Below are 27,544 nucleotides of genomic sequence, written 5' to 3'. Positions count from 1 at the left end.
CGCTGATTCCAGCCTACATGCAGGTGCCTGCTTTGAAATGTACAAGAGTTCCCAGCAGGAGATCCACGCTATGCTGCATGCCTGCGGAGCCCAGGGACAGCTGGGGAGTTCCCAGCTGACCTCGGGTTCCAAGCAGCATTTCAACAGAACCTGGGATCAGCTGGGACTCCCTAACCGACCCAGGTTCTGGGGAAATGCCACTTGGAACCCAAGGTCAGCTGGGGTTCAGCATTTTAAAAGGGCAGTGTTGCATAGCTGAGCTGTAGATCAGCTGTGCAGTGGCTGCCCCTTTGAAACATCACTGCTTTGAAGTACCCTATGCCTCCCCTTTGCTGCCTGTATGATATCAACTAATTGACAGACTATAGTCGACTAGTCCTTAACATCCCTAACAGAGAAGTTACCTTTTTTCACAATATACAAACCAGGAGATACTTATTAAATTAACAGGTATCAGATGGAATACAAACAAGATGAAGTACTTCACACAACACACAGTCAACATGTGGAACTCATTGGCATGGGTTGTGGTGGTAGCCAAAAGTGTTTAAGGGGGTTAAAAAAATAAAAGGGTAACTCCATGGAAGATATCAATGGCTATTAGCACAGATGACCAGGGAGACACAACCCCATGCTCAGTACAGTCCTAAACCTTTGACTACTAGGGGCTGGGGAGTGGAGGACAATGTTGGTTCATTCCATAAGTGCCCTGTTCATACACTCCCCCTGACGCTCTGCTACAGGCCAATGTCAGAAATGGTATACTGGCCATGGTCAGGCCCAATATGACAGTTCTTACATTTTTAGCTTTGGAGTCACATACCCAGACATTCATGCCAGAAGTGCTTGTTCAGTAACCCAATGAGAACAGAATTACCAAAAGGCTTATCAAACATAATCCCCACAGATCAACACTGAATATTTACAAAGAACAGTTTCAGTCTACAGAAGTAAAAATCTTGCATCAGCAAATCTGCCAAACATATATAAAATATAGTTGATATTCAAAGGTAATCTATCTGTATATACTCAGCTCCTTCCTGAAGATGTTCTCCAACCAGAAAAAGAAGCTAAATTTGTTAGCTAATTTATTCATTGTGAATCATTCATTCATCTCTAACAAGGACACTCATAGCTCTGGTTAAAAATGCTGAAATACTAGCCTATTAAAATTTTTTTTGCTCTGCTACATACATCTGTCAGATTAATCCCAATTGTAACCATTTGTTACAAATAAATAAGGGTTTAAAAAGGTATAGTGCAATTGTCTGAGCAAAGGGCACACTTACGTAAGGCAATAAAGTGCTAGTTGGCTGAATTTGGAGAGAATAAAAAGGAACAACAGAAGCTTACTGGGATTCCCGTATTGTACCCAGAGGAGATGTAACTGTTCTGTGAACACAAACAAAAGGTGAACTCAGAAATGTGTTTCAAAGTAACAGATAAACACATACATTCCATTCTACATAACAGGCCATGGTAGCAATATCAAGGCTCCTTTGTACTATTTTTGCTGATTTTTAGAGAGATTTTGTACTTGCATTCAGCAGAACCATTTAGTTACAAGTCATGTTTTACATGATCCATCAGAGGTGGGGGGGGGAGGGGGCGCGGAGGATTAAATTTAGGCCACGTCTCCACTTGCTGTGCTGGAGATCAATCTTCTAGCATTTGTTTTAGTGGGTCTAGTAAAGACACACTAAACTGAATGCTGGCAGTGTGCCCCTACTTCTCGCATTTGCAAAGAGTAAGGAAAGCAAAAGCTGCTGTCGACCCCTCACTGTGAATACAGCGCCAAGCTTGGCTTAAGATACATCGACTCCAGCTACATTATTTATGTAGTTGTGTACCTTACACCAACCTTCCAGTCTAGTATAGACCTGGATTAGGGATATAACAGGTTAACCGGTTAAGTAGTTAATAAACTGATACTTTATCGATTCCTGTTAAGGGTTAAACTCTGCTAGGGAGTCCCTGTGGGAGCTGGGAGCACCCTGGGGGCCGACAGCCAGGAGGCCTCCAGCACCCTTCCCTCCTTACCCCTGCATGCCCAGATAATACATTTAAATGTATAACCGATAGAACCAGTTACACGGTTACTATTTTTATACATTTTTACATCCTTAATCAAGATTTAGGGAAACCCCATCATGCTACACAGCTCGCGTTGTATTTAGTTCGTCCAGGAGCTAGGAATCACGAGGTCAGTGTTCTGCACCCCAATAAAAAAATCCCATTTACATTAATTATAATCAGGTCCCATCTCTTTTCTCTAACAAGGGACACCTAATAGGAGATGGCATTGAAAGAGGTGCAAAGACCAAAAGGAGGAGACAAGGGGAGCAACGAGATGTAACTGGAGAAAGACCAGTGTGAGAGAAGGAAAGCCTGAAATGTATGGCATTTACAGTTATGTTCAAAACCTGAGAGGTCTTTACTGTGAAGCAGAAAACCAGCTCATATAGGCTCCTATTGAGAGGACAGTATTTTCATTATTTTGCCACAAACCTATGTTAAGAACATGCTGTCCTTTCTATTTCTGCATCACTAGCACACGTGCCACTGAAATTTCTGCACAGCCCCCATGCATTCCTTCAAAGCTCAAATAATTACACTTGATGCTCATTGCAGGCCACAAGCCACCCAGATTACTAACAACATAGGGCAAGGCTAGAAAAAATACAGCTGAAACTCCTTGCATAGGAAGGTGGGAAGTTGGGCAAGTTTAGAAACAAAGGAGAAAGATGAGGGGAAAATCCCACAAATACACTTCTCTTTAGTATTTGCATTAGACCAGTGGTTCTCAACTCGTTTCAGTCCACAGACCACCAGGCCAATCAAAACATTTTCGTGGACCATCTCCTTTTTGAGACATGATAAAAAAGAGCAGACAACGAACATTTTGGTTTGAAATGTATTTCTTACTAACAGATTTTTGGTGCCTGCCCACGCCGTGTGACTTTGGACAATGTTACTGTGGACCACCGAAAAAAAATTACAATGGATCACCAGTTGAGAACCACAGCATTAGATCTATGAAGTCATTTAAGGCCCTGTGCTTTTGCTATAGCAAACCTTTCTAGCTCTAGTAATCCACCTCTTATACCCAACCCACTGTGTGCCACAGTATTCCAAGATGGTGGTGCCCCTGCCATGTCATGGATCATACACACTAGCAACCTCTGCATAGAATGTTACCAACTGGTTCAAAGGCTGCTGAGATATAGAAAGGTATCCACTGCATCATTAAGCAATTAAAGAATCAGAACAGAGAAGCAGTTGTCAAGAGGATCTTATTTTTTCTACCATTAGTTCCATTTGTGGTACCTGTTAGGTGAATAGGCAGGTGCCACAGAACACCAATAAAAGGGTCACCATAGGTACAGGAAGACAGAAGATAGAAATGGGGAATGTTGAAGGTACATAGACATGATGGGCAGGTGACAGGATGGGGCACTGACTAGAGCTTAACACATTTGAAATTCAGATTTTTCCTCGACAACTTTTGTCCCCACTCACTCCCCCCCCCAACAGATTTTTTTTCCTGTTTTTTTGGGGGGGAGGGGCGGGTATTCGGTATTTTTGTTTCAACCATCTGGCAACCCTATCAGAGAGCTGTATCATAGCCTGGTTAAGAAAAACAAACAACAACAAAAAACAACCCCAAAACAAAGAAAGGTTACTTACTTCATAACTTGTTCTTAGAAATGTGTTGCTCATGTCCATTCCAGTTAGGTGTGTGCGTGCTGCGTTCACAGATTCCAGAGCTTTTTCTCTTAGCAGTATCCGTCAGGCCAGCCAGGGAGCCGCCTGGTGTGGCACCATTTTTTCAGTGCATATATACCTGGGCTGGCCCTCCACCCTCTCAGTTCATTCTTGCTGGAGTCTTCTGACAAAGGGGAAACAGGTGGGATTTGGGAGATAGGTGGGACATGAGCAACACATCTCGGAGAACAACAGTTACAAGATAAGTAACCGTTTTTTCTACTTCGAGTGCTTGCTCATGTCCAGTTAGGTGACTCCCTAGAATTACCACAGGAGATGGAGTTGGAACCTAACTGCAATGGATTGCAACAAAGCCTTACCAACAGCTGCATCATTCCTGGCCTGCTGGGCAATGGCTTAATGGGTTGTAAAAGCATTAATGGAGGACTACAAAGCTACCCTGCACATCTTGCTGTCGATGAGGCCTGCACCATCATGGAGTGGGCCGTAAGCGGAGATGCTGTTCGTCCTGCAAAGTCTTAACAGCCCTGACATAGGTGGTGATCCATGAGGGCAAGCACTCATGAGGGCTGACACAGGGAGACCCCATCCTTTCTACTACAAAAATAAAGAGTTGCGTTTGCCATTGAGGCAGCCAAAATACCAGTGCTGGGATCAGGAACAAGTGCTGCAACCTGGATCTGTAAGAGGAGACACTGAAACGAACAGAGTCTACAACTGACTCCGATGAATAGTCCAATGCCAACCATGGTGGTGCCAATGATGGTGCTGGAGAATGATGAGACAACCTATGTCTGCCAGCTTCCCTCTATGGGTTGGTGCTGTTGTTGCTATCAGGGCGCCAGTGGTGCCATCAGTTGTTGGTATGGGCCTGCACGGGGGACACTGAGGAGTAGGGCAGTGCCATAGAGGTGGTTGACACCGGTGCCACCGACACCACCAGGACCCGTGGTACCGTAAGGGATGGTGCCGAAGAAGGGGTCAGTGCCTGGATCCCCACCTGGATTGGTACCAGTCATGGTTGCAGCACCAGTGCAAACGTCGGTACGGGAGGCTGTTGTGCCAGAGTCACCACTGGTATCAGTGCCGGAATAGGCACTGGGATCGGTGCTTGTGTTGGTGCCGCCACCCACTGGTGCACTGCCTGGTGCTTGAGCTGGTTCTGGTGCTGAGGGAGGTGCCAGGTGTTCATCACAAGGACTGGTCACAGTAACTGATGAGGATGTGAGCTCTATGAGCTTGTGGGCCACATCAAACGTCTCTGGAGTCAATGGCTGCCAGTCCTCTTCGATCTCTCCATCCGGTGCTGGACTTTTTCTGTGCGTCAGGCTCACCCAGTGCTAGTGTGGCACGGAAGCTTCTTGGCATGTGGTCGTGGTCGCATGCCCATCTCCATGGTGCACTTTTATGACATGCTTCGTAGGGGACCTTCTCCTATGTCTTTTTCCGCTCAGTGCTGGAGACTGCGACCTTTGCCTTGATGTGAAAGGCTTTGCCAGTGCCATATGCCTCAGTGCCAAGGAAGGCTCTCTCACAGAGACCCATGTGCTGTGCATGCCTGGTGCTGCCTCTGGTGCCACTGGCTGAAGAGAAGATTCCATTAATATGAGCTTCAGGAGGGAATCATGTTCCCGCTTTGTTCTCAGTTTGAAGCTCTTGCAGATCTGACAGCTGACGGAGTGATGGCCCTCTCCTAAGCACTTTGGACAGGAGTCACGCAGATCCCCACAGGGCATGGGCTTACAGCAATTCACACACAATATAAAACCACACAGTTCAGGCATCCCCTCCCCAGGAGTGGAGAGAGAAAAAGGGGAAACTCCCCTAATGACAGTCAACTTCAAACTACTCCCACTACTTAACTAAACTAGAATGACTCAAACTGTATTTACAAGCTAAGGGAAAGACTTACTGTGTTGTCAAGCACTCCAGCTACTTGTTAGGGGTGGTAAGAAGGCACTGAGGGAGTGGAAGGGCCAGTAGGGGTATATATGCACTGATATACTGGCACCATTCCAAGTGGCTCCCTGGGTGGCCTGAGGGATACGCTAAGACAAAAAGCTCCAGAATCAATGCACACAGTGCATGCACACCTAACTGGAATGGAAATGAGCAAGCACTCAAAGAAGAATGCACAAGAATCTAACCTGCTGCCTGCACCTGGCACCTCTATTCCAGAAAAGAGAGAAACCAAAGAGGAACCAGGTGCAACAGCTGTGAGGCTGTAAAGAAAGAAGGCTGCCTGCCCAGGCCACCCACTCCCTGCCAAATTCCTTCCCTACAGGGATGGGGTCAGTACCTGCATGAGGGAGTCCAGCCTGCTGCCATTACTGCTGCTCTCATTCTTTAGCCATGGACGTGGGACAAAAGTTTCCTCACCATGCTCCTGCTTTTCCCAGCTGGGGTCCCTCTCCTGTCAGGACAACTTTTACCACTGCTCCATGTCTGCTGATGGTCCACTGTACCAGGACAGGCAAGTGTAGTAAGTTTAGGGTCAGTAACATGGGAGTCAGCAGGCTGAATAGAGGCCTGTAACATGAAAACAGCAACAGGCCTGAAATCTAGTGAGCAAGACTTTGGTTCAGTAACACAGGCATGAGAAGGCACAGGGATACTCCAAGTAGAGACTGTAAGCCAAAAGGGAGTAACAGAACATCTTAAGGAATGTCCTGGTACAAGGACTCCCTAGGAGTTGTGCACATACCAACCTAGGTTCAGGACCAGATCGGAACTGACAGGATGACGAATAGAAGGTAAGCCTCCCTTGCATAAGATGAGGGGTGGTAACTAGGCAACAGAGGGTAGCAACCTGGTATGTAAAGAAGTGATGTAAGTTGTTTGTACCCGTCTATAAAAGGACACCGCAAAGGGTGCTCTCCGGCTAACCTGGGGGGGGGGGTCCCGCACTAGGCGCCTGAACAGCAGGTGTCATCGTCTAAACTTACAGAATACACAGTGGCTTTAAAAAGGAGTACTCTGATTGACCGCTGTTAATATCTGTTATACGGCAATAGGCCTGCCTAGAGTTGGAACCTTGTCAACGTGGGCCATAATGCACAGTGGAGTAACACTGTAGGATCTCTGTTACCAACTGTTAGAGCTTTGCATTTGACAATAAACCTGCTTGATTGATTTCAAATCTTGCCTCTCAGAGATCTTCTGTGTTGACCCAAGTGCACGGGGTCCAACACTTTAGATAAAGGGAGCACCAATTGTTACGCACACAGCCAAAAGTTTATCACCACCACCAGAGTAGAGGCCCTGTCAGGAGCACGCCAGGACAAAACTGACCAGATGACACTGATACTGACAGTTCAGACCACTAACGGTACTGAAGTATGATACCAAGGTACAACAGCAAGAAGCCTACCTTACCATCCCATTGATCACTGACCAGGAGCTGCTGGATGTAAGCCTGTGCCCCAACAATCCTGTCTCAGCCCTGAGCAACCCGCCCAAGCCCAGAAATTCCTTCTGCAACCAAAATACCCCATCCTCAGCCCCACCCCCACGCACCAGCCCAGTCCCCTCCCACATACTGAACTCCTCTGCCAAACCTAGAATCCCCTCCTGCATCCCAAAGTCTTCATCCTCCACGGCCCCATCCTGGAGCCTGCACTCTAGTCAAAAGTTCATTACTGTGAGTCACAGGCATATACCATTTCTTCAACTGAATCGTGAACAAAAAAAGTTTGAGAACCACTGATATATCACACCAAAGAAACAAGTATCAGAGGGGTAGCCGTGTTAGTCTATAAGGTGCCACAGGACTCCTCGCCGCTTTTGCAGATTCAGACTAACCGAAGTGTTGGAGCATAAGCTTTCGTGGGCTAAGACCCACTTCGTCAGATGCATGTAGAAAGTAAACAGAAAATTAAACAGAAAACAACCAAAGAAACAGAAATTAAAGTCTGACCTCTCTTTCTTCATCCACCATCCAGTAATAAGTGATCAACTCTATTTGAGTATTCCCGCCATAAGAACATAAGAACAGCCATACGGTCAGATCAAATGTCCATCTAGCCCAGTATCCTGTCTGCCGACAGTAGCCAGCACCAGGTGCCCCAGAGAGGGTAGACCGAAGACAACGATCAAGCGATTTGTCTCCTGCAATCCCTCTCCAGCCTCTGACAAACAGAGGCATGGGACACCAATTCTATCCCCAACTAATAGCCTTTTATGGACCTAACCTCCATGAAATTATCTAGCTTCTCTTTAAACTCTGTTATAGTCCTAGCCTTCACAGCCTCCTCTGGCAAGGAGTTCCACAGGTTGACTACACGCTGTGTGAAGAAGAGCTTTCTTTATTAGTTTTAAACCTGCTACCCATTAATTTCATTTGGTGTCCTCTAGTTCTTCTATTATGGGAACTAATAAATAGATCTCTCATATTTACATGAAACTGGGGTTTTAGAAGTAATGGATTTTTTTTTTAAGAAAAAGATCAATGAATTCATTATTTTTGAAACAAAATGTGGTCAGACTTACAGTTAACCAGAGCAACAATATGTGGCTAAATGTACTTAGTAATGCAATGTAGGATCTTCAGTAAAAGCTGCCACAGAATTTTTATAAAATTTAAGAACATGGTTAAACATTAGCACATCCTCTATTTTCAAAATAAGTTCACAAAGATGGATAAATGAGTTACAATGCAATCTAAAATGGTCTTAAGAGCCTGTGTTGAAATTCTAACAGATCTCATCAGCTGATGAGCACTGGACTGGACAGGAGCCATATTCTATTTTATAGCAGTAGTGAGTAGCCTGTAAAACACTGCTATAAATAAGCTAATAACCCGAGAAACCACATTAGGAAAGAGCATCTCAGAATACCTCATGATACCTAGAGATAGTAGGTAGGAATTTGTCTCATGACAATTCCCCAATGTATGCTGAGGAAAAGGGAAGTTAATTATAATAGTTTGCATATTTAAAACAAAAAAAATTTGCTGCTAGAAAAGAGATATTAGAATAAAGGTGTAAACATTTTCCTCACCAAAATTAACATTTAAAAAAAAATAAAAAATTCAAGAACCAACTAAATTAAAATAAGTATTTTTATAAATATTTACATTAGAATTGTCACATCATATACATATGCAAAGTCAACCCTATATCTTGCCAAAAAAGGTTTTGACTTTTAACAATAGTTTATCAATTGAGCTAATTGTCTGACTGGATATTTTCCTCAAGAGTTTTACTAATCTTCTTGTTTTGTATAGACAGCAAGACACTAGAACTGAAATATGTGGATATTTAGATACACATCCACACCAAGCAGGACATATTTAGCCTGTTGACAACAGAAGATTGTAAAGCATACATTTGACAGAGGTGTACTTCCTGTGCTTCCTTGACATTCCACTGAATTAAAGGGAATGGCTGTATTAAATAGGAGCATACGAGTTGCAGGTGTGGCTCAATGGCAAATTAATTATTGGTAGGTATAATTTTGTGGATTCTGCTGTATTTTCCAGAAAAATAGATGTATTTACATGTATAAAAGCACCCCACTACAAGATGTGGAACAAATTTACACATTTACAGCTAGCTGTGTGGAATATTAATAGCTACGTTTTTAACAAATTATTCTTAGTAAGAAAAATACGTGCATGGTCCATTGAAGTTCTAATAAAAGATAATTGTTGAAGACAGACCATTATAGTTGGTCTTTTGAATATCAACTTTCTTTCTTCCCCCCTTATCTTATCTTTGTGTATTGTTTTGGTTTTTGTTCTTGCACCATCTTCTTTTAATCTTCCAGTAGCAGTTCCAGTTCTTCTATAGGTACTCTTATTCTCAATTCTTTTTCAGTCATTAGATCTAGGATCTCTTGCAGCTGATCTGGAAAATATTCTATTGCATCCATATACAGCACCTATGAATACAGTTTAAAAAACAAACAAATGTTTACTATTCCACCATTCTGTTAAAGAAAGAGGGACTAGATTATATACAACTAGCAAATGCAACTGACATTTCAGCATACACATAAGAAAGAATCAAGATGGGGGTTGCAATCCTGTACTATAAATAACTTAGTCTCTTCTATCTCAAACTACAGTTTTCTGAGTCAGCAACCAAATGTAGGGCTTGAAAGGTGCTCAAGTATGTGAAGCTCCTTTTAATTTCAATGGGAGTCATTAAGTGCTACCAATTTATTTTCTGCAAATTCTCTGAATTCCTTCTAATTTGTCTTCTACATATCTCTGCTACTGAAGTGCTCAGAATCAAACACGGTACTCAAAACACCATTTCTCCTGGGTCATAAGAAGGGGTATTATCATTTCCATGCTTTATACAATATAATTCCTCAACTTACAAAACTGAAAACTGCGCTGGCCACTGCGATGGGCCTCTCCATGTTGTGTGAAAATTGATTTATGAATATAAATATGCAACTTAAAGATGCTTTATGCAAAACAAGTCACATAACATACCAATTTTATAATTACAATCTACTGGATCTGTATATCCTATTTTTATGCATGTATCATTTTTGTATGAGAAGTTAGAAATATGAAGTGTGGATTTGTTTATTGTTCTAAACGTGCCAAAGAAGGCCATTACTGGTGCCCCAGAAGCTTAATGACTCACTGATCAACTCAATAACCTGTGATTGTTTGTCCTGTAAGCCCAGACAGTGGCTGGTCCTAGAAAGACATGTGATCATGCCACCTGGTACTAGAACACATCTTGGACCCGGCAATATAAATGGGAATGGGAGATGCAAAACAAAGGATTCCCGCCCTGTAGGAAAGTCTATTTAAACAATGGGAACCAATCAGCTTTTGTCTTAAGCTGGCTTGAATACTATCTGGCACATCCTAAGATGATACAAAAGAACTTTGAAGAAGGCTGTAGTAGATCCAAGTCAGAGTAAAAGATCCACTCTGATTTGAAGCTTATATACCTGAAATAAGAACAGCTGTTTGGGGTAAGAATTTGCATATAACAAGTTTCTTAGTGGCTTAGAATTAGCTATGTGTTTTCTGTTCATTTTCATTTAGTAACTTATTCTGATCGGACTGTTTTCACTTAAATCCAACTTTTTGTACCTAATAAAAATCACTCATCAATGTTACAATCCCATAAATCCCATTGGGATTGTTCCCTCATATGATCATGCTACTCACATCTGCCTTCTTGCTCTCTAGGGCTTCTAAGTACCCTGTCCTATTGGACCAGATCCTGTTATCTAGCCAGACAAGGCACAGAGTTGGGGTAACCACCTCCCTGTAGAGCAATGCAGATATGACCACTTCAGCTCTGGAGGATGCAATTCTATAGCACGACACTCAGGAAACCAACCCCCAAAATGGACCAAAACCCCTCAAATAAAACAACCTCTCTGTTTTAAAAATTAGGGATGTTTGATTTTAACCAATTAACCAATAAGCTAATGTTTATTGGTTAATGTTATTGGTTAAACTCTGCCCCGATCCTGGGGAGGCAGCTTTGATGCAGTAGTGAAGCAGCCTTGCTCCTGGGGAGGCTTTGCTGCGGGTTCTGCAGCCTGAAGATTACTTAAGCGTTATGCTGCAGAGCCCACAGTGTTTGTAACCGAGTAACTACTAAGATTATAGTGGCTACACAATTACCTTATTAAACAACTTTTAGCATCCCTAGTAAAAGTTTTACACAGGAAAAGCTCATGAGGACTTTCACCCTCTTTATCAATGAAAGAGATATGCAAACTGGTTGTTCCCTTCCCACCCCAGATAATTATTTACACTGGGCCTGATAGAAAATAAACGGTCTACAGGCCTTTGAAGCTTTTTGGAGTAGACCAGGTCAGCGAAAGACAGAGGCTATGTCTAGACTACATCCCTCTTTCGAAAGATGGATGGATGTAAATTAGACATATCAAAATTGCAAATGAAGCCGGGATTTGAATTTCCCATGCTTCATTTGCCTAATCATGTCACGATGTTTTTTCAAAAACACTATTTCGAAAGTGAAACCGTGGTCTCGACACGGTTCTTTCAAAAAGAAAAGCCTTTTTTGAAAGCTCCTGTCCTCATCAAAAATGAGGTTTACAGGATCTTTCGAAAAAGGCTTTTCTTTTCAAAAGAACCACGTCTAGACCGGGGTTTCACTTTCAAAATAGCATTTTTCGAAAGAACGCCGTGACGCAATTATGCAAATGAAGCGTGGGAAATTCAAATCCCATCTTCATTTGCAATTTTGATATGTCTAATTTACATCCCACTTTCGAAAGAAGGATGTAGTTTAGACGTACCCAGAGAGCTGATAGCTTCCACTGCTTAAACAGACCTTTCCCTAGGGCAGGAACCGTTTGTTTTTCATCACCCCTCCCCCGTTCCATGGAAAAATAGGAAGGTTAAAATGGAATTCAGTACCAGGTGATATGGTCACATGATTTCCTAGAACTAACCACTGCTTAGACTTACAGGATAAACAAAACTGTTTACAAGTTAAGTTAATCAGCCACTATATTTATGTGTTATTTGTTTTCCCTGCAAATTCCTCTCTCTCTTATAATCAAACTTTGGTAGCTTTTGACATAAATGTTCGCTCACTTTTCATTCTTTTTCCAGATATGTATTATGACATGCTAAACTTTTCCAAAAATCTTCATTTCTTGATGACAAAGTTAAATAAATAAATACATAAATAAAAACACAACACACACATTTACCTTTGCCCAGGGACAGTTCTGAAGAGCTTTGTAAAATAGTCCTTTGCTCCTTTCTTTATTTCCGAGAGAAAACTATGAGAAGAAAAAAAAAATCAATGTTTCAAATAAATTGTGTTCCTTCTGACATCAGTTGACAAGTCACCTTATAGAATCTGGGTTTATCCCTGTTTACAGTGGTCACTTAGTTCAAGACACCCAATTTGCACAATTCCTTTAAGGAACCTCAATATCATTTCCAGGCAGCATACTAAGTGGGAAGAACAAGCTTGAAAAACAGCCAGTGCCTCTCTCATAACAAACCCAACAGTCCAGCCCCAAATTTTTGACTCTCCATGTCATCTTGGGCAAAGCTCAATTGCTTCAGTTATAATGATAAGATGCCCTGCTAGTGATTATATGCGGAACCTTCATGACTTCTTCCACTGTCACTGCAGCCAAGATGATGTACAATGTACTTGCAGGTTGTATCCACTGGGAAAGCCTGCCTGGTTTCCTCCTGGACATGAAGAGTGCCCTTCCCTCAGTTATTAAATGGTTAACACTTATAATAATTTGCTTCATTCGAATGTCTATGTAAATACAATTACAACAACCACCCCCAACACAAGATATCAGAAGCTGCTACAGGAACCTCATGAGCTAGGGAAAGCCCTGCCTATCCAAACAAAGATGATCCCCAAGAACTCCCAAAGGAAAGGCGAACTAAAGTGAGAAGAATTGTGCCCAGGCTGGTTTTTTTTCCCCCCAAATACTCTGTATTTTTTGTGCTTTAATAAAGAGTACTTTAGAATTCTCTGCAGCATCTGAAAATTTAACTGTTACACATACCATAAGGTCCCCCGAAGAGGTAAACTAGAAGGCTCACACTTTTGAGTGACATTCTGGGAGAGGGTATTTTCAAACTACAAGGGATGATTAGGAGCTAAGCACTGGTTCCAACAGTGGGCTGTGTGATCTCAATGGGGATGACAGAAGATCTATACCCAGAGAGCATGCTGAGAGGCTGTAAGACTATCCCCGGTTCACTATGCCTGGGTTCTGTTCAAACTATGAAGGCTTAAAACACACACGATCTAGCAGCTGAATTCCCTCACTGCAACCTGGTGAATGGCCAAGAAGGGAATGCTCATCAGAATCTGTGATGGCATCTAGCTAAAGAAATTTAAATCCTCCTCCTAGAAATGCCAGCTTGGATATGCGATGAGGTAAGTACAGAACACATCATCAGCACAGAGATTTAAAACAAAAGAATAAATGGCTACAATTCTGAATGCATTGGTTGGCTAGTCTCATTCAATCATGTGTATGTAAAGATTTTAATAATTTCTTGTGAAGGGAATAATTTTTGAATTGGCCACGTTTGAAAATAAAAGGAATGCGATGGCAAACCTAGATCTAAACAATGCCTTCCTACACCAACAAATGACAACGTTTCTTGTGGTCTTCAACTAGCATCAGATTCTTCAACTGTAAATGATTTATCATTTTCACTTGATCTCACTACATTAATTATGCTATTATGGTCAACAAGTTTCATGCTGAAATGTAGGATTTCTACTTCACATAGACGAAATATTATTTGTAGATACCAACTGGGTTCTTTTGAGTCACTCAACTGTTATACCATGTGGTGAGATTTACAAATGCTAGATACAACTCTTTGTTAAAATAAGTGTGTTGCTATAGCACCTTAAATCTCTTAGCCTTTATTTGGGCATAAGCTGATGAAGAGGTTTTAACTCATGAGAATTTATTATGCCCATATAAATCTGATAGGCTTTAACGTGCCACAGGACTCCTTATTGTTTTCGTAGATATAGACTAACATGGTTACCCCTCTGATACTTAATTTAGTTGTCATAACTCAACACACTAACATTTACAACTTGTGTTGTTCTGCAAACCACTCAAGATCATTCTGCCTCTAATCCTTTCTTAAAGGATAAATGGGATTGCCTAAACATATCACAAGATCTGGCAAGCTCTACAGAACTTTCTGGTGATAATGGACAGACATAACATTTAGTATTAAGTGATAATGTCCACAGAGCTGAACATTACTAAATCATTGGTTTTACCCTTCAAGAAGCTTTTGGTGGCCATCAATGATAGGAAGAATTATTGAGTGTTATTTTCATCTGACACCAATAAATCTTCCACACATGAAAATGTAAGGATCACATTTCATCATAGGTAGCATCTTATTCAGACATACATGATCCAACTCTTGTTTAGTCATTGGGGATGTGACAAGGTGCCAGCTTTTACTAAGGCTTAGGCCTCACTGAATACTGTGGAAAACTGTGGGTTAAGCATAAAATAAAGAAGTCCCCTTTTATCTTCCTTTTCTGAAAAGCTTGATCCAAAAAGTTAGGCAATGCAACATTTAGAGAAATTATATGAGAAGGGCTCAACAATCAGATCACTTTCAAAATAAAAAAGAGGATGAAACTTTTTATAAAGAAGTGACCGGCCCACTATGGCCACTTCAGCAGACATTTCCATTTTGACTTTACCAATAAAAATGTAAACTCTCCTAGAGACATAACAATAATTATTGCATAGTTAGTAAAGCACCTATAGCTTAATCTTTAAGACATTAAAGATTCTTATCAGCTCAGCCATCTATAATAAATTGACTTGACTTCTATAATTTCCGTTTGTTCTTCCCTGTTCCTTAACTTCTGTCTACCTGTCTATTTTTATACTACAAGCTCCTCATAAAAGGGAAAGTCTATTCCTGAACATCTGAAAAATTACTACCGCATTATGATCAATGCCATAAGCTAATGGTAAAATACTGTGTTGCTCTTATTTGCTACAAAGATATCACAACTCTTCACCAACCCATCATAATTTATATCAGCGATTCTCAACTCAGTGAAAGCAAACAGGTTTCAGGGGTCTACCAAGACCAAAGGCCACATTGGGGCCAGAGCCCCAAGCTCCGCCACCTGGAGCTAAAGCCCAAAGTTCCACTGCCTGGGGCTGACGTTGAAGAACACTGAAGTTGCAGAAAATGTTTTTTCTGCACATAAAAACTGAGCAACTGCCTCATTTGCTATAGCAGTGGTCTTCCAATCTTTTAAAGCACAAGGTCACTTTCTGAATTTAAGTCAATCCAGGATCTACCTCAGACCCAAATACTCTTGCCCCACCTCCTTCCCTGCACCTTCTCTGAGGTCTGGCCCCTGTTCACACTGTGTAGATGGGATAAAAGGGTGGTGGGAAGGGGACACCCTAACATCAGTACCCCATCCTTTGCCATCCTTCCCCCCCCCCCCCCTTCCCCCCGGCAGAGCAAGCAGAAGCTCCTGAGGGACAGCTCCAAGGCAGAGGGCAGGTAAGCAATGAAAGTGGTGGGAGGGACAACTGAAGTGCCTGCACTTGATAGCCTGCCAGCCAAACCAGTCAGGATCACCTGTCAGAGGCTCCAGGATCTACCAGTAGATCCTGAGCTATTGGTTGGTGACCACTGTGCAACAGGATCCATCTTATATATGCAGAGGAACAGATTTGACACAGTTGGGCCAGGGATTTTTTTAATAGTATATTGGGGGGACCTCAGAGAGAAAAAAAAAAGATAAGAGAACCTGAACTGCATTTCTTCAAATAGTCCCTGCTGTAGGAACTGATACGATCAACATGTGCACCAAACTTCAAGATGATAAATGTAAGCATTTTTTAACCTAGCCTTACCATACTGTGCCCAGTGTTAAGTCAAAAATTCCAAACATGGTAAATATAATAAAATTAAGCCCAATCATTGTTCTAATCTCACCAGAAAATTCAAATACATTCTCCACAGCAACGGACAATGGGCACCATTTTCACTCTGAATTGCATGTTCAAATAAAGCTTTGATCCGATTCGTTAATCCAGTTTCAGGAATTGTTGAATATATTTCTCCAACATCTACTCTGAAACAGAAAAGCAAACAAGATATAAATGAGGTAAACGATTATGTCCTTACAGAAAAGGCAAAAGAAATTTTACTTTTTCCATTCCACAGAAAATTGCACACATATATTAGGAACTTCATTCTACTTTCTCTGTCAACATTAACTTCTATCAGATGAAACTGATTTGGAAAATATGCTGGTCCAGCTGATAGTTTTTAATATATAAAATTCATTTTAAAAATCAGGTATTGTCTGGCATAGCATAGTAAATATCTCTCAACTCAAAGTTCAGAAGAATCATAATATCTAGGGGTATGTCTGCACTACCACCCTAGTTCGAACTAGGGTGGTAATGTAGGCAACCGGAGTTGCAAATGAAGCCCGGGATTTGAATTTCCCGGGCTTCATTTGCATAAAGCCGGGCGCCGCCATTTTTAAATGTCCGCTAGTGCGGACTCTGTGCCGCGCGGCTACACGCGGCACGGACTAGGTAGTTCGGACTAGGCTTCCTCGTGGAGTAACGGTAGTTCGGACTAGGAAACCTAGTCCAAACTACCTAGTCCGTGCCGCGTGTAGCCGCGCGGCACAGAGTCCGCACTAGCGGACATTTAAAAATGGCGGCGCCCGGCTTTATGCAAATGAAGCCCGGGAAATTCAAATCCCGGGCTTCATTTGCAACTCCGGTTGCCTACATTACCACCCTAGTTCGAACTAGGGTGGTAGTGTAGACATACCCTAGGTTATAATATCCTAATTCAATGTAATTTAAGGGCAACTATAAATTCTAGTCTTCACCCAGCATGACATATTGTTATTCTTCAGACATTTTATTTTATTCTAGCATACAGACTGTCTTTTAGCAACAAAAATGGTAACACTTAAAAATTAACATATGCTCTGAAGATTATGCAACGTTTAAATTGTCTATGTTCTACACATTCTGTTCTGCACTGAGAAACATACTGAAGAATGAATAACAATAGTTATGAATATTCATGGGAAAAATAGTTGTAATTAACACAATGCTGAAAACAGCACAAAAACATCATTTATTTCAAATATCATTTAAGAAGCAACATTGTAGTTAGCCTCAATTATCTGTAGGCAGGGGTGAAAGTAACATATTTCTTACAGATGCTGTTGTATTGTCCCCCAGGGGGACTCAGGGCAAGGGGGATGCATTATGACAGTACCTATAAGAAATTTAAGTGTGGGATGGAGTGCAGGGGGCTCAGAGCAGGTGGGTGGGGATGTAGGAGTTGCAGAAGCCAGTTGGCGATGTGAGGAGCAGCTTAGGGCAGTAGACTGAGGGCGGTGAAGAAACTGGCTGGGGTTTGTGAAGAGGGGTTTCGGGCAAATGGTTGGTGTGGGGAATTCAGGAATCAGGGAAGTGGGAGGCAGTATGAGGGGAAGCAAGGGCACTCTTTAGGGAGGGTGGAGTGGCTTCATTCCCCTTTCCCCTTGATTTCTACTGACTCCGCTTGTTGCTTGCTCTTTCCTTTCTGTCTCTCTCAGGAAGGGAGAGGAAAGCACACAGTGTAGGTCACTCATTCCTCAGCATCCTTCCCATGCCGTGTACTTTCCTATCGCTTGCTCACAGTGATGGAAGAGGAACAGCAAGCAACATGCAGCGTCTGCAGGAATGGGAGGCCTTTAGCCCCCCCCCTTCCCATCCTCCCTAAAAGGCACACTGATAGTGATCAGGGCTGGGGCAGTCCCAGAGAAGGTTGGGGGAGACACCCTCAGCCAGCCCCTTGTACCTGCCTGGCTACTTAGTGTGGCAGACTACAGGAGAGCCCCAGCAGACTGGCTGGGAGTGCAGCTGCCTCTGCTCCAGCAGTGGAGTGCCCTAGCTGGATCTTATCAGAGCAGTATACCAGGTTGTGCTGCCTTAATTTCACCTCTGACTGTAGGGTCAAGCTCCCACAATGGAGTCTGGGAGTGAATTAAAAGGCCAAATTGAAAAATGAAGCATAGGTTTGCATTCAACAAGGCTGGGGTGGGTGGTGCAGTTAGCACATAAACTATAACCTATTTTAAAAAGTGAATTGTCTTCGATTGTGCAAGCTCCTTCTTTATTCTCTAGAAATTTCCCAAAATACATCTTTATTTAAAATACACCTGAAAGAGAAAATAAAGTTTGTAGAGGCTAAAAAAAAAAAGAGCAGAAATTGAATTTACTGAATACCTCTTTATCCCTTATTAGTGAGGCATTCAACATATTTTGTGCATAATTAATTCACCAGTTGTCACTTTCTCTTGTTATAGTCAATTGGAATTTATAGAAATGGATAATGCCATCTACAAAAAGGTATTTGGCTTCTTCCAGGAAAGAATAAAATGTTGCAGGGAAAAATAGCATCACAAAAGGCAAACATGTATAGCACATTTTTGAAAGCTCATAATATTTTGATTTCTTCTCCATTACAGGATTAGGTCTCCTTCATTTCCATCTAAGAGGCAGTGATAGAGATTAATGCACTTAATCACGTAGATGATGAAAAATGAGCATTGTGAGCTTTTTGTTAATTAAACCATTTCATCTAGTCTACTAGGCAATTCTTCGCATACTATCAAAGATCTGACACTTGCTTCCATCTTTTAATATCTGAAGGAAAAAAAGGCATAGGCTATTCTCAAATGTCCACCATTGAACAAAGATGAATCTGGTATTTACGATAATTAGTCATCTGAAAATGTAAATAGACTTCCAGTGACTGTCAAAATACAGTGTCCAGACTACAATAAACAGCAAGTTTTAAATAGCAACATGCTGCCTTTACATTTTATCATAAAATGTTACAATTTATGACTATAAGACTGACAGCTCAAGAACAAGATTGTCACTAGTGTGGTTTGAGAAACGTTTGAAGGCAATGTGATCTAGCAGAAAGAATATGGGACAAATCTCAGGATATTTACATTCCATTCATGATTCTGCCACTGATTCACTGAGATCTTGAACAAATACCCACTCCAAACTTCAGTTTCCTCATTTGTAAAGTAGGGGTGTAACCTGTTTAATTGGTTAACCAGTTAAACATTATGTTTAACTGGTTAACTGATTAAAAGGGGAGCCAGATGGATGGGTGGAGGGCACTCCAGCCCACAGGCACAGCCCCTGCCTAAGGTGGGGGCAGACCTTCCATGAACAGGGAGCAGTCCCTGCATATGGTGGGACCTGTGGGGCTGGAGCAGCCACCTGCCTGCAGTGGGCAGGGAACTGCTCAAGCTCCTACTGGTTATCCGGTTAACCATTCACATCCTACACATCCTTCTTGGTAAAGTGATTTAATAGTTATAGATGAAGAGTGAAGTGGACAATATTTTTATTGCCTGGAGTTCTATTACCTTTGGACACTCTCAACAAGCTTCTTTCTCATCATCTCGGCTTGGATTGCAAACAGCCATGGCTCTAGGAACTTGGTAGACCTTGCGATGCTATCAAAAAATCTTCGTGCTTTGCTAGCGTTGTGAGACTTGCTTTGGATCTGGATATATGATCTCCAAAGAGACTGGTTGCTAGGATACAGCTTCAAAGCTTCCATTAGTGCCTCTCGCAGTGGATTTAAAGGATAAATGCTAACTTTCATATGGTACCTGAGTAAATTTGTGTGCATGAGTGTGACAGCTTCAAGGGCAGTGGGAAAATTCTGAACGCCAAGATTTTCTCCAATACTTTCAAACTTCTGTGAAGCAAAATCTTTAAGCTTTTCAGAAATATTTCTATATATGAATACAGCAGCATCAATCCCAACAGTCAAATACTGGAAAAGCGCATAACAACCAACTAAACTAACCATTTGGCTAGAACCATTGGCCTGATCCCAGTTAGTGACAGGGCTTTCATTTAAATAATCTTTCAATGCATGCTCATATGCTTTCCGAGCTTTCAAGATATTCACAGATAACACCTGCCCAGTATAAGGCACATATGGTCCACTTTCAGTCACTTTGGTCAATATATGTACAGCACGTGACATAACAGTTTCCTCCAGACTCTCTAACAGCTCCACTTCCAGTAAAGCATAAAACAAGCTCAGATTACAGAGTTGGGTACTTCTCATCCCGTCAGTTCCCGCCAAACAAAGAGCTGTATCAAACACTTTTCTAGAATCTTCTGTGTTGCCAAGTAACCACTCCAAGTAAGCATACAGTTTCCAGAGGGAAAGGCTGTTTCGGTTTTCAGATTCCTTAAGGAGATTCTTGGCTAGTTTTTTGCTCTTCTTCCCCTGTGACTTCAGTTTTTTCTTGTTTTTCACTTGGAGACACTGAACAACCTGCATATGTTGGACAGAATAAACACACAAAATCATCCAGTTGTGTTTGGGTTCATTATTCTGTCTATTTCTGTATTCTTCACACCAATAGCCCATTAAAGATTACTGAGTCAATTGCATTTCCCAATTAGTGGAAGGACAGGGTGAAAAATGTCCTTAGCCACCTTAACTTCACTCTTGTCCCAAAGAAATAAAGATGCTTCCCTTCCCATCCTTGGTTACCTGCCACCTCATATCATGTGTCACTTTGACTGGAGGGAATGGTTGTATGGAATAGATAAAGAGAAACTGAGACCTTCTCCACACTAGGATTTTTAGCCACTAATGTAGCTACACTGATTTAGTTGCACTCTTGCAAGCCTCTGTGGTAGGCTTAGAGAATGAGTATAAACTCATGACTTACCAATATGCTTTATTATAGTTTAAAACTGGGATAAGATGCACCAAAGCATCTTATCCTACAACTAGGAGTCTGCCCTAGTGCCTCCACTGGTGAAACTACACCAAAGGCTACAAACCTCTGAATAGGCCTAAAAAGACTCAATCTTTTGCCAAGCATCAAATCTGTTTACTGCAGGTGACTATCACTCCCTACCAAGCTGCCTTCAAGGGCATTCCATCCATACTAGAGTTTTATGACAGGCAATTTGGGGAGACTTTCCAAACGTTCTAAGAATGTATTACAATTTAAAGAAAAGAAACTCACTTTCCTCTGCCCTAGTATTCTTTGTCAACCTCTCAAAACTATACTCAATTTACATATGTTCATCATCTTACTGACACATTTTTTATTATTACAATAATGTAATGGAGGCTGTAAATTTTTTTTTACTTTGAATAAAGGGGTCACCAAATGATTGAGAAAAATTGCTCTATACAGTCAGACACAAAGATGGCTAGTCTAATTAAAACTGAATTACGTGATTACATTTTTTAAAAATGATCTATACCATTTTTTCCAAGAATGTAAGGTGAAAGCAAGGTTCCTTGTGAAGTACAGGCAGTCCCCGAGTTACGTACAAGATAGGGACTACAGGTTTGTTCTTAAGTTGAATTTGTATGTAAGTCGGAACTGGCTCCAGATTCAGCCGCTGCTGCTGAAACTGACCAGGGGCTGACTACAGGAAGCTGGAGGCAGAATTGCTCTGCCCCCAGCTTCCTGGAATCAGCCACTGATCAGTTTCAACAGCGGCTGAATCTCGAGCCTGGGACAGAACAGCTGGGCTGCCAGGTAGGTCCCTGCAGGACCAACCCGGCAGCACCCCAGCTGCTCTACCCCAGGGTCCACAAGAAAAGCCTGGTCTGCTGGAGGGTGGGGGGGGGGGGGGGGCACTAGCTGCGGCCGCCCCCCCCCCCCCCCAGCAGACCAGGGACACGGGGAGAAAAGCCGCAGCGGCGGCGGGGTGCCGCGCCTCTGAGGCTTTGCTCTGGCAAAGCCTCAGAGGCGCGGGACCCTGCCGCCGCTGCGGCTTTGCTCCCCGTGTCCCTGGTCTGCTGGAGATGGTCCCCAGCAGACCAGAGGCACCGGGAGCAAAGCGGCAGCGGCGGCGGGGTGCTGCGTCTCTGAGGCTTTACTCTGGCAAAGCTTCAGAGGCACGGGATCCCGCCGCCACTGCGGCTTTGCTCCCGGTGTCCCTGGTGTGCTGGAGACGGTCCCCAGCAGACCAGGGACACCCGGAGCAGCTTTTCTCGCCCCGGAGGTCGAGGTGGCGGGACCGCTGCACTCTGGGCGGTCCCGCTGCCTGCGAGCTCCGGGGCAAGAAAGCCCCATTCGTAAGTGCGGATCCGACGTAAGTTGGATCCGCGTAACTCGGGGACTGCCTGTACTCAAGTACCATATCACTCAGGGACTCAACTAAGCATTAGACAAACTGCCTTGGTACATCAGATTTTATAGGAACTCTTGCCTCCCTAACAGTAGCACACAATGTAACATGCATCTAAGACTGTAGAAAAATTATACTATTTTTCAAAAAATAAAACTTTGTGTAATTAGAGACTACTCTGATACATATGCATAAGTGAACAAAGTTAAAACTGAGTACACCACCTTAACTCTCGCTTTTCTCAACATTTGAGTCCTCAACCATCATTTTATCTTAATGTTGCTTATTTTAATGGCATAAAAATGTACACAATATAACTATGCGCCACATTGAGAGACAATGAACAAACACTTAATTACCTTTGAGATTTCATATTGTAGCCAACAGACAGACAGGTTTGACTTTTCCTTTCCTGAAAACATTGGCAGTATGAAATGAAAGACATTCTGTAGGAACTCCTCTCCTTCCTTACAGTGTCCTATGCGCTGTCTCCCTCTGATCATTGTATCCATATGGCCAATACTATTGACTCCAGAAAGCAGTGAGTCAAAAGAAGTCAGTGGCCCTTCAGAATGCCCAGCATCAAAGATGCTATTCTCATCCATAGCAATATAGAGATTTGAAGGAAAGAGATTACGCTCACATGGGACTCCCAAAAATTGTAGAAATGAATATAGCAGCTGAAACTGAAGATCTGGACTAGAAAGTCTGATTAAAGATGGCCCAAGATCATCAAATAATACCTAAAAAAAGGAATACAATAGTTAATTTATACTTCAACAAAACGTATACTTCAACTAAATAAGTCTATAATTTATCTAAGTTAAATCAAGATTTTCAAAAAAAGAATCAGAATGCTAGAACTGTAAGAGACCTTGAGAGGTCACGTCCAGTCTCCTGCCCTCACTGCAGGACCATCTAGATCATCCCTGCCAGATGTCTATCTAACCTGCTCTTAAATATCTCCAGTGTTGGAGATTTTACAACTTCCTTAAGCAATTTATTTCAGTGTTTAAACACCCTGACAGTTAGGAAGATTTTCCTAATATCCAACCAAAACTTTCCTGTCCTATCAGCAGATGTCAAGAAGAACAATTTTTCTCCTTCCTTCTTGTAACACTTCTATAGGTACTTGAAAAGTGCTATCATTCATGTCCCCTCTCTGTCATTCTTTTTTCCAAACTAAACAAACCCAATTCTTTCAGTTTTCCCTCAGATTATATTTTCTAGACCTTTTATTGTTCTGTTGCTCTTCTCTCCACCCACACCAATTTCTGCACATCTTTCCTGAAACGTGGCGCCCACAACGAGACACAATACTCCAATTAAGATCTAATCAGCACAGAGTAGAGCAGAATAATTACTTCTTGTGTCACTCGCAATACTCTTTCAAGTTCAATTTAGCGAGTCTAGTTAAGACTCGCTAAATTGAACTCAGAAAGTGCTCCACCAGCATCCGATACTCCTCTTTTTGCGAGGAGTAAGGGAAGATAAAGGAAGCTTCAGCCTCTGGTGCTCCCATCAGCCTCCCACTGTGGAGATGCCACCAAACTCAGCTTAAGGTAAGCCGCCTCCAGCTCCATATTCTACAACAGCTGGAGTTCCATACCTTAAGATGACTGCTAGATCTAGTGTAGACCTAGCCAAAATCTCCTAACACTTCCATTTTACAGAGAAGGAAAAGTCAGACAAAAAAGCCTAGAGTAGATATGCAATACAACAGAATCGATCCCACACTTGAACGTCCTTGAAACACAACTGATAAGACATTAACTCAATGTGTTGTTCCTCTGTAGAAATGCAAAGGCAGGCAATGAGTTAGGATGTGTGAGGAACTAAGGGTGAGGTATGTGTATGGAGGGGGGAGAGAAATAGATACCACAAACAACTGAGCCCCTTTCCCCCTCCCCCATAGACTTCCAAAGGCAACCACAGTGCTATAGCCAACTTTCCTTCTGAACAGGGGCTGACTAGCAATGATAGCAGCTCTATACAACTCAGCATATGTGACGACGCGTTGGGGTTCCCCCGATTCCTGCACCCCCGTAATGGCACAAACCAGCTCCACCAGCCAGTAGAATATAGGGAGTTTATTGCTTCTCCAGGATACAGCATAGCATAGATGTAATCTGGTTACAGGGCAGGCCTAAGATGGCTTAGCCCCCCTTGAGATGGGGGAGACTGGGCCCCTAAATCCCAGCCCCTTGCTTAGGCTGCTTCCTCCATGATACCAGACAGAAACTAAAACTTTCTTCCAGCCCTACCCCCCAGCCAGGTGTTGGTCTCTGCCCTCCTCCCTTTGTCTCTCTCCCTGGGAGGCTGAGCCTGGGTGTCTGGGTTAATACACATTTGGGAGAGTCAGTGAGAATCCCACATCACAGCGCAGGGGGACCCCGGGTCACAGAGTAGACAGCACCCCCACTACGCCACAGCATATGCACATGGTGTGTTAGACGTGGAGGTAGGGTTGCAAGATGCCTTTACAAAAAATCCCGAACATGGCAGGGGGAAAAAAAAAAAAAAAAGAGAGAGACCAAATTTGGGATGGGGGGGGGGGGTGAACTTATTTGGGGTGGTGAGGGGAGAAAGAATGCTGCACCTTTAAATTCCCCCGCCTGATGTGGCAGGGGGGAAATGTCCCCGCCAGTCTTCTTTCCGAGAAAAACATAAAATGCCAGACATCTTTCAAGGAACCGGACACCTGGCATCCCTACCTGGAGGTAAATGCTGAGGGAGGTGCCTGCTGTAGCCTTTAAAGAAAAATGAATAATGATTGCTGCTAGTGAACAAACTCCTTCCTGCATTCATGGAGCTATTATGCCTTTTTCCCTAGGCAGGCAGAGGATCTCCTGCCACTATTGCTTAATGCTTTGTTTCTGCATATTTACACATCCTGAAACAGCAGAATGGCATTAACAAGAAAATGGACAAGTTCACCATCTATTCAGAACCCTTTGGACAGTAGTAAAACTCAAATCACATCAGTTTCATGCTTTTTGTAAAAACAATGTATGGTAAAAGGGCAGACACTCAGCTAGTCACAAAGAATGAAAATACAGACCTGGAAGAATAGTAAAGATGCTATGGGAGAGGGAGAGTAACAGACCCTCCCCACTTCTTACAGCAGTTAGGAAGGTCAGGAAAAGAGAAAAGAGACAGAAAAATTACTTACCTTGTACAGTAACTTGAATTCTTCAAGGTGTTTTGTCCCTATGGGTATATCTAGACTACAGGCTTTTGTCAACAGAAGCATTGTCAACATGAGAGTGTAGACACAAAGGACAGAGTAGATGCAATAATGCCTTCTGTCGACAGAACTCTGTCGACAAAAGGTGTTATTCCTCATAGAATGACGTTTACCGCCGTCAACAAAACTGCTGAGTTCTGTCGACATTATGTTGACAGAACTCGGTAGTAGTGTAGACGCAGGTATAGTTTTGTCGACAAAAGTCCACTTTTGTTGACAAAACCCTGTATTCTAGACACACCCTTTGAGTCCTCCATTTGAGAATAATGAGACTTTATATGTGCTTCTTTACTCTTGACAAGAGATTTTTGTTATCAAACAATAGGACCACACTTACCTTATATACTTTCTCAAGCTCCTGTATAAGAGTACAAGAAGGGGTGGACCCACCATCGCTCCAGTTCCTTTTCAACCTCAAAGTTCAAAACAAATGGGAAGGTGTGCTGGTAGTGGAGCACCCATTCGGATAAGACATCTCAAAGCATTCCACTTACTGCATGAGGTAAGTAATATCTCCTTCCTATTATTGTCCCTATAGGTACTCTATATCAGAAGATTCCAGAACAGTCTCCCAACTGAGGAGGAGGATGCTGAGGAGGTGAATTCACTACAGATCATTGATGAGTTTGTTCTAAGGCAGAGGTGGGCAATAATTATTGAAGGGTGGCTACTTCACAAATTTTGGAAATGGTTGCGGGCTGCCCTGTAAGGGGCAGGGCCAGGAGACTTGGCGTGCTCCTCCATCCACAGACCCTGATTGGCTTGGGGGTGTGGGAATGTGCAAACCCTTTGACCCCTGCCCTACCAGAGGTGCACAGCACCTAGAGAGAACTGCCAACTGTTATGAACATTAGGATCCCAAAGTAGGTCATGATCCAGTTTTAATAAGGTCATCAGGGATGACTTAGACTTGCTGGGGCCCAGGACTGAAGTCAACTCCATATGGTGGGACTCAGAAAATGAAGCCTCAGGGCTTCGCCACAGAGCAGTGGAGCTCATATTACAGCCCCATTCTTGGGGCTGAACTCCTTGGACTTTGATCCACTTCCTTGCAGTCCCTACCTAGACTGGTGCAACTCAGGCTTTGCCTCCTCTGCCCCAGATGGAAAAACGGGGCTTGGGTGAGCTTAGGTTTTGGTCTCCCTTCCTGGGGTCATGTAGTAATTTTTGTTCCAGAAGGAAGTCAAGATGCAATGAAGTTTAAGAACCCCTAACCTAGGGATAATAGAGAATGAGTTGGTGCAGAATATAATCTGGGAAGGAGATTTGTCACCCTGGACCAGCAAACAAACAACAGTTTGGAAGCAGTTACCAAGTGCAATGTTACCACATAGGTTGGTCCTTTCTTTGGAAATCTGGGTCTTTTTCAGGTTGGTTTGTTTGGTTATATAGAATTCTTGTAGAGAATGTGGTAAGACTACTGAGCTAGCTGCATCTTGCTGTATTAATTCTTGTCACAGGTGTGTCACCCCGGAATCTTTGAGTGGAGGGATCCATTCACGGAAACACCAAGTTGAGCAGCTGAAGAAAAGCTTTTGTGACTGTGAGAGTCTAGGCACTTCAGCTCCTTGTCAGAAGAGAAAGTTACTTAACTTGTGAAGTAATAATGATTTTTTGAGATGTATATTCCTATGGTGCTCCACTGCCAGTATACGTGCACCTCTGTGCTTCTAATCAGCTATTTTTTAGAGAGTCTATTGAGCCCACACATGTGCTCACTCTGACTTGAGACCATCTAGCACTGCAGAAACAAATCCACCTTACTTCCTTCTCTACCACAGAACCATAGAGAGATCACCACAGTAGAGGGGGGAAAGGGAGTATTGTGGTGCACCCATAGGGGGACACATTTAAAAAAATCAAAGCTTAAGGGAACACTGTCCCCAGGGCTCTGACAGG

At 42.7% G+C, this 27,544-nt stretch overlaps 1 protein-coding gene across 3 annotated transcripts in view; it reads right to left on the bottom strand.

The window, feature by feature from the left end:
• Positions 1-7,500: 7,500 nt before the first annotated feature.
• The window catches only part of NRDE2 (NRDE-2, necessary for RNA interference, domain containing), a 59,761-nt gene continuing 39,717 nt past the window's right edge, over positions 7,501-27,544 (bottom strand). For 2 of the 3 annotated variants that reach the window (XM_006122346.4, XM_006122347.4), the window contains exons 10-14: positions 22,758-23,141; positions 19,644-20,572; positions 16,172-16,310; positions 12,391-12,462; positions 7,501-9,606 (exon numbers count right to left, since the gene is read on the bottom strand). In XM_006122346.4, coding sequence (XP_006122408.2) covers positions 9,481-9,606; positions 12,391-12,462; positions 16,172-16,310; positions 19,644-20,572; positions 22,758-23,141 — 1,650 coding nt within the window. In that variant the 3' untranslated portion in view covers positions 7,501-9,480. Of the gene's footprint in view, positions 9,607-12,390; positions 12,463-16,171; positions 16,311-19,643; positions 20,573-22,757; positions 23,142-27,544 lie in introns of those variants that run through there. The other variant, XR_332023.4, reaches the window with a different exon arrangement.

The sequence above is a fragment of the Pelodiscus sinensis genome, chromosome 4 (assembly GCF_049634645.1).
Source record: "Pelodiscus sinensis isolate JC-2024 chromosome 4, ASM4963464v1, whole genome shotgun sequence".
Classification (NCBI taxonomy): Eukaryota; Metazoa; Chordata; order Testudines; family Trionychidae; genus Pelodiscus; species Pelodiscus sinensis.
The sequence above is the reverse complement of the archived record's forward strand: the minus strand, read 5'-3'. Positions and strand labels throughout refer to the sequence as shown.